The sequence below is a fragment of the Sinocyclocheilus grahami genome, unplaced genomic scaffold (genome assembly GCF_001515645.1).
Source record: "Sinocyclocheilus grahami isolate Dianchi unplaced genomic scaffold, SAMN03320097.WGS_v1.1 scaffold1046.1, whole genome shotgun sequence".
NCBI lineage: Eukaryota > Metazoa > Chordata > Actinopteri > Cypriniformes > Cyprinidae > Sinocyclocheilus > Sinocyclocheilus grahami.
In genome coordinates, this window is record NW_015506225.1 from 57,541 (window position 1) to 65,705 (window position 8,165).

At 36.3% G+C, this 8,165-nt stretch overlaps 2 protein-coding genes across 2 annotated transcripts in view; both read left to right on the top strand.

The window, feature by feature from the left end:
* LOC107566091 (GTPase IMAP family member 8-like) overlaps positions 1-7,035 on the top strand; it is a gene marked incomplete at its 3' end in the record, with an annotated part of 33,753 nt that extends 26,718 nt beyond the window's left edge. Inside the window, exons 6-8 of the mRNA XM_016251466.1 lie at positions 2,577-3,299; positions 4,617-5,300; positions 5,879-7,035. Of these exons, the coding sequence (XP_016106952.1) occupies positions 2,577-3,299; positions 4,617-5,300; positions 5,879-7,035 (2,564 nt within the window). The remainder of the gene's footprint in view (positions 1-2,576; positions 3,300-4,616; positions 5,301-5,878) is intronic.
* A 192-nt stretch (positions 7,036-7,227) lies between these two features.
* Positions 7,228-8,165, top strand: part of LOC107566092 (vicilin-like seed storage protein At2g18540) — a gene marked incomplete at its 3' end in the record, with an annotated part of 8,869 nt that continues 7,931 nt past the window's right edge. The window contains exon 1 of the mRNA XM_016251467.1: positions 7,228-7,770. Coding sequence (XP_016106953.1) covers positions 7,228-7,770 — 543 coding nt within the window. The remainder of the gene's footprint in view (positions 7,771-8,165) is intronic.

Genomic DNA, 8,165 nt, shown 5'->3' on the forward strand with positions numbered 1-8,165 from the left:
CCCACCATGGTTCCTGCGCTGGAACCCCACTCAAGAGGCGATTCCAGAGAAGCCTCTAGTCCGGACCATCAGTTAGGTGGTTGCTATGAAGTCATAGAACAAACCAAAACATCATAGGTCCAGCACAGGAGACCGTAATGCAGGAAGTTCTTACCTAACCTCAGTCAGGTGGAGTCCTGGTGATTATAGGGGAATTAGGAAGTGAAAGAAAAGGGCAGATGTAAAAAGAAGGAAATGAGTAGATACTCAAGTATCACTCTGATCTGGACGAAAGTGCTGATGCCTTGTCTGGATCACATCCCTTAGGTCTTGCCTACCTCTCTTTGTCCCGCGATTCCTCCTACCCCTACCCGGGGGCGAAGGAGGAGCGCGAGTCGCGACACTAGCCTTCTGTGCCCGTCTCTGATCCTCAGACAGAGACGGACCAGGACCCCTATGTTGTTCGGGCTAAGACCTGGACCTTCATGGAATGAAGGATTTAAAGGCCGCTGAATGCGCCTTCGCCTCCCTGAACTTCTCGACCACCGTCTCAACCGAAAAGTTTGTAAGGCAAAACCGGAGCATCGAGAAGAAAGCCCCTCTCTTTCTTCCCGATATCTGCCAGGTTTAACCAACAGATGTCTCTCCATTACTACCATAACCGACATAAAGGTGCATCTCAATAAATTAGAATGTCGTGGAAAAGTTCATTGCCCATAGCGGAGGCGGCCTGCTTAGTAGCACGATCTGTGGTGAGAGCAAGATCTGTGGTGCGGCGCAGCTCAGCTACCTGATCAGGAGGAAGGCCCTCGCCTTTATGGCCTGACTGGTTCAGGAAGCGGTTCGAATCTTGTAAATTCACAGTCCTCTGTCCTGTTAAACCCAACCAATTTCCAGTTTTAGACTAATAATATTTCCCCATCCTGCATATTATGAGCAAAGACTTGATTTTCACACATTTGATAGCCCCATTCATTTCAAGGCAATATGTATATTACACAGTTATGTTATATTATGTTATACAGTCATTATAAAATACACATTATATTCATACAAATAGATTAGTGTATGTGGAATTTTTTTTTTTTCTCTTCACCATTATTTCTAAGCCTTAACTGGCACAAAACAGTGTATCACATCAGGTCATCTGTAATGTATCTGCTTGTTTTTCACTTTTTGGCCACCAGGTGGTGTTGTAAGCAAATTAAGCCTTGAGAAATGAACCCTTTTGTGAACCACTTGGATGAAAAGCTTCAATGTTTCATAAGGCTTCATCTTGCCATCACTATCTGTAACATAGCTTTTTTGTCATTTATTTTCACAAAACAACAATCCATAAAACCAGTTGAATCAAAGCTTCACCGCTAAACATTAGCACATATAGCCACATGAACACATGGTCTGAAAATTGTGTCCGCTTCCGCTTACTGGCTCCACCTATTTCCTCACCTGCACTAAATACATAATCGCAATAATATAATAAGATTCTCGATTCAAAATTCATAACATTCAATGCAAATACTCAAACTCAATTATATTCAAATTAGGAAATCAGTCCATTCAGTCCAAAATCTGAAAATAGAAAAAGAAATGGCTCCAACAGTATGATTACAGAAAACAAAATTATTGTTATTGAACGTCAATGGAACAACACATTTTATTGATTTATTTATTTATTCATTCATTCATTTATTTTTGACAATAAATTATGAAAGTGGTTTGTTGTGTTTAAAAAATATATAAATGTACGAGGTGGTGAGGAGCAAAAGGTTTATTCATATTTATTCAAATACTTTAGCTAGTAATATGTTTTACATAATATAAAAGTTAACACTTGTTCAAAACAAATTTGTACTGTTATCTGTTTATTTTAATAATTAAAATAATTTGTTTGTTCTTCAATAAATACACTGTTCATTTTAAAAGTAAAGAACAAATATTTAAAAATTAAAGATAATGAATGTTTTTAGTAGCAACAATAAATATGATATTATATGATTTGATCGATATATTTTTAAATATTATCTCTAAGGTGGACATACAACTTCAGATTGGAAGATATTAGAATGTCTTTGAATATCTATATAGATATAGCATATAGAATATCTATGTTAGAATCTAAATCTAACCATATCACGTAGAGCCATTGTCAATTATTGTGTCATGTGTACCAGTGATTTTTACCCAAAATTTTGGCTATTGAAAAACTGTTGATTTGATTACCTTAAACAAAACTGAAAAAAAAAACTTTAAAAGATCTTTGCCTCATATTATTTTTAGTAATTTTATCAATTATCATTCGCTAAAAAAATATGTTTAAAAATAAACAACAACATCAACAACAAAAAACTACATATTACGTCAAACTGGCATAGAATCAGCTTTCTTCATTTCTTCTTGCCACACACAGGAGCCACATTTCCGCAGATGTTTAGGAAAATGCCTCTGTGAGTTTTTGTGTCATCTAGTCAGGTAGAGGAGAATAAATTCAAAAGCACTTTTAACCCTGATTATCTATATCTGTGTATATTTAGATAAATTATGTAGTTATGTCCAAGAAACATCAGGCTTATTTGATTTTATCTTGTATGTTTCAGTGAGAGATCTGAGGATTGCTCTTCTGGGAAAGAATGTGTCAGAAAACAACAGAGTGGCAAACTTAATCTTGGGGACAAATGTGTTTGAGACACTTCCAGAACTTCCAGTGGAGAGAAAGTTTCAGCAGCACAGCCAGAGAGTCGGAGGAGGACTAAAGAACAGACGCGTGATGGTCATCAACAGTCCTCAGCTTCTCCAGCCTCACCTGTCACTCCATCAGATCACACAGGCAGTGAGAGAGTGTGTGAATCTGTCTGCTCCAGGACCTCATGTGTTCATACTCATACTGCAGCATAATGACTTCACTGAGGAGGATGGATACAGAGTGAAAAGTGTACTGAAAGAATTCAGTGAAGAGGTGATTAAACGCACTATAGTGATCACGACTGATGAAAAGACATACATATCAAAGATTAGTTCTATGATCAAGAATAATGCAATCCATCAGTTAATAAAGGAGTGTGGAGGAGGACATCTGCAGTTTGATGAAAGAAAACCAGAATGGCTCTCAGAGATATTCAGTAGAGTTGATACGATGCTCAAGGGAAACCAGGAAGAGTATCTCACATGTGAGCTATATAAAGATGGTATAGGGACATCAGTGGATGAAGAGCAGATCAGATCTAATGATTCAGTCAGATCAGAGGAAGAAATCAAGAAGAGTTCTCACCACAAAGATGATGGAAAACCCAAAGAGAGACAGAAATGGGAAAGTGATGAAGGTAGGGGTTTTTTTTCGAAAATATTTTCTAATGTTGAGCTTCTAAGGGTATGAACATGAACTACAATTTTTTACCATATACTAGTACTTACAGTTTTAGTTTAGTTTTATTTTGCTACAATATATTTGGTAGGCATTGTATGAGCGAGTGTCCTATGTGTTTGTAAAGTATCTTCTAGCATCAAGGTGTAACTGATGTTATAGAGGTATCTGTCTTGTTTGGAGTCTTTATTCTGTTGCTAACTTTTCAACCTGTTGATTGTGTCCGGGAAAGTAGGTTTAAACCAGTGCTTCATTTGTAAATAAATCCCTCGTTGCTGAGAAATATAATGTAGTGATTCAATAGCAAAGCTATTTTATTAATAAAAGTTGCGCGGCAACTTTAAGTGCTTCTGAATATTTCTCTGTGCACAGCGAGATCGTGCGGCTGTGTGCATGTGTTTCAGTGCGAATCAGGGCGATTTGAACGCACACTTTCCAGCCAATCAGAGTATTCAGACAAACCATGGTATGAATCAGCATGCACCCATGCTTACTGTCTCACACTCACACACACACTGTCACCATGTTAATCCCAAATCTGACATTTCCCGGCAGGATCTGGCTCAAATTAAGCACTGGTTTAAACCCTTAGTCTAATTATTGGAATTCAAACTCAGAACTTAAAATAACCATGTCATGACAAGTAGGTAAATAGGATATAAGAATTAACTGAGAAACAGGGAACAGTGTTGACACTTTGGATCAACCAAGAAAAACAGAAAAAAAGCAATATATTGCAACAAAGTATTAAAAAAGTTCTGCAGACATAACACATAGACACAAGGACAAAGACCCCAACAATTACACTTTTTTTTTTTTTTTACAATTATTATTTTAAAGACACAAACAGTAAATCAGTGTAAAATAATGGGTAACGTTTTACAATAAGGTTTCATTAGTTAACATTACTTAGCTACTTTATTTAACATGAACTAAGAATGAACAATACTTGTACAGCATTTTTAAATCTTAATTAATATTAATTTCAACATTTACTAATGCATTAATAAAATCAAAAGTTGTGCTTGTTAACATTAGTTAATGCACTGTGAAGTAACATGAACTAACAGTGAACAATTGAATTTGAATTAACTAACGTTAACAAATATTAATAAATACTGCAGTACATGTATTGGTCATTGTTTGTTCATGTTGGTTAATACATTAACTAATGTTAACAAATGACACCTTATTGTAAAGTGTTGCCAAATAATGAATGAATGGTACGGCATGAGTGTAAACATTCTATTCTAATGACTCTTAAAATGTTTTTCAGTGTCAGCAGATGTCTTTGGAAAACAGAAACTGAACCTGGTGCTGTGTGGAAGTGATGGGTCACTAATGGTCTCTGTGTCCCAAATTTTACAAGGAAAACATATCAGTCCTTCATACCAGAAAGCAAGTAATGAAGTGTGTGTGATGGAGGAGGAGCTTCATATTCGTCTGATCAATCTGATCAGTCTTCCAGCTCTCAATCAGCTCTCAGAGGAGGAAGTGATGCGTCAGACTCTACACTGTGTGTCTCTCTGTCATCCTGGAGTTCATGCTTTCCTCCTCATTATTCCTGTTGGTCCACTTACTGATGAAGACAAAGCAGAAATAGAGAAGATCCAGAGGATATTTGACTCCAGAGAGCACTTCATACTGCTCTTCACAACAGAGCTCACTGTTGAAGGAATTGCAGCAGAGTTTGTCAAATCCAGCCCAGAAACTCAGAGGTTAATCAGTCTCTGTGGAGGTCAGTACAGAGTGATGGGGTTAAAGGAACCTGAAAACTCCAGACAGATCCCAGAACTACTGGAATATGTAGAGAACATGAAGACTGAACCATATTCACTTCAGATGTATGTGAAAGCTCAAGAGAACAGAGCCAGACGTGAACTGGAAGAACAACACAAGAAAGAACTGAGTGAAATGGAGAGCAGAATCAAAAAGTTAGAGCAGAAGATTCAGTCAGAGAGTGAGTTGATTTATTTATTTATTTTTGGTACTGAGCATCTTCAAAATAATATAGTAATTACTCTCATTTATTAAGTACAAGTAAATATCTCACAAATGTTTGCACATTTTCAAAAGTGTAACTTGTATGTTCAAACAAGATGTTTAGTTTTACTTCATTATCACTGGTTCAACAGTGCACAATATAATTAAAATAGAGCAATAAATGAGTTCCACCTTAGCCTCGATTGACAGTGTTTGGTTGTGGTTTACATATCAGACTGATTTTAACATCTATAGTTAAAAACAAATAATGCAACCTCCATGGTGATCCTGAACCTTACTTAAGCACACCAGTAGAAGGTCAATAATGACTTTTTTTTAAAAGGAGAACATCCATCTGCTTTCATTGCTAATGTTGACAAACCATTTGAACATAACTGAATTCTGGGACGTTAAAAGCTAAAAGTGAAAATCCAAAATCAAAGAAAATGAGTCACATTGCTCAATGTTTGATTTTTTAAATACGATTTTATACGATTTTAATAAAAAAATAAAAACTGCATGATTAACACGTGATTTTTTTTATATGATTTTCAGGTGCTGAATGTGAAGATGATGTGCAGTGTTTGAGGATCGTGCTGATCGGGAGGACAGGAAATGGAAAGAGTGCAACAGGAAACACTATTATGGGAAGAAATGAGTTTGTGAGTAAAGCAAAATCAGATTCAGTGACGACTGACTGTAAGAAGGGAGTTGGTGAAGTTGATGGTCGATCGGTAGCTGTTATTGATACTCCAGGACTCTTTGACACATCACTGTCAAATGAACAGGTAGCAGAAGAAATAATGAAATGTGTCTCACTGTCGTCACCTGGACCTCATGTGTTTGTCATTGTGTTGAGTTTGACAAGATTCACCAAAGAAGAAACAGACACTGTAGATCTGATAAAGAAGATCTTTGGTCCAAAAGCTGCTCAGTTCAGCATCGTTCTGTTCACTAGAGGAGACGATCTTGAGGGTGAATCTGTAGAGGATTATGTGAGGGAAAGTAATTCTGCAGAACTGAAGAAACTGATCAGAGATTGTGGAGACAGATACCTGGTTTTCAATAACAGAGAAAAACAAGACAGAACTCAAGTGATTCAACTGTTAAACATGATAGAAGAGGTGAAGAACACTAATGAGGGTCGATACTTCACTAACAGCATGTTTGAGGAGGCAGACATGTCCATTAAGAAGAGAATGGAGGAAATAATGAAAGAGAGAGAGAGCGAAATACAGGCTCAAAATGAGAAACTGAGAGTCAAATATGAGACAGAAATGGAAGAGCTCAAGAAAAGACTGGAAGAAGAGAAAATAAAAGCAGATGAGGAAAGAAAACAAAGAGAGAATGAGTTCAGACAAAAAGAGGGAAAAATTATGAAAGAATTCGAAGAAAAACACAAAACAGAACAACAGAAACGAGAGACTGAAAACCAGAAACAATCAGAAGAGGAAAAACAGCAAAAAGCTGAATATGATGGAAAAATAGAAGAAATGAAGAGAGAGATTGAAAATCAGAGATCACAGTATGAAAAACAGCAAAAAGAAAGAGAAGAAGAAGATAGAAAGAGAGAAGAGAAATACAGACAAGATCAAGGAAAGATGAAACATGAACAAGAACACATTATAGCAGAATTACTGATGAAAGAAGAAGAAGAAATAAAAAAGAGAGAATCTGAGCAGAAACAGAGGAATGAAGAAGAAGAGGAGGAGAGAGAGAGATTTGAGAGAAAAGTAAAAGAAGCTGAAAATGAAAGAAAAGAAATTCAAGAGGAAATTAAACGACAGCAGAGAGAATGGGAGGATGAAAAGAAACGACAGACAAAAGAACGAGAGGAAGAGCAAAGAAAGAGAAAAGAGACGCACAAGAAAGAGCTGAGAAAAAAACAAAAAGAACTGGAGAAAATGAGAAAGAAATTTGAAAGAGAGATAGAAGAAGAACGACAGAAGATAGAGAAAGAGAGACAGAAACAGAGAAGAGAAAGAGAAGAAAAAGAGAGAGAATATGATGAAAAGAGACAGGAAACAAAAAGACATTACGAACAGCTGGAGCATGAGAGAAAAGAGGAGTGGGAGAGAAGAAAAAGAGAAGATGATGAGAGACGAGAAGAAGAGAGAAAGAGATGGAAGAAAAGGATTGAAGACCTGAAACAAAAGCAAGAAGAAGAGATCAAGAGAAGAGAAAAAGAGGAGAATGAGAGAAAAGAAAGAGAAGAGAAAGAGAGAAATGAAATGAAAAAGGAATATGAAGAGGAAATTAAAGAGATGAAGAAGAAACATGAAGGTGAAGCCAGAAAACAAGCAGAAGAACTGAATGATTTCAAAGAAGGAAAAGAGCAGCTCCAACAGAAGCTGGAAGAACATCAGAATGAATATGAATCACTCAAAATATTCCATCAACACCTGAAAGACCAGAAAGAAAAGGAAATAAGAGAGTTACAAGAACTTGTTAAACAAGTCTGTCAAAGTCTGCAAGACCAGAAAGAAAAAGAAATAAATGAGCTAAAAAAACAAGCTGAAGCACTCAATAACCTTCTGAAAGACCAGAAAGGACAAAAAATAGGAGCACTTCAAGAAGACGTTAAACAATTCTGTCAAAGCCTGCAAGATCAAAAAGGAGACAAAATGAAGGAGTTGCAACAAGAAGCTGAAAAACTCTGTCAAACCCTGCAAGACAAGAAAGATAAACATTTAAATATGCTCCAAAAAGAAGCTGAAGAGAGAAATAATAAATCAAAGAAAAGATGGTGTTCCCTTATGTGATTTTCACAGCACACACACACACACACACACACACATATATATATATATATATATATATATATATATATATATATATATAT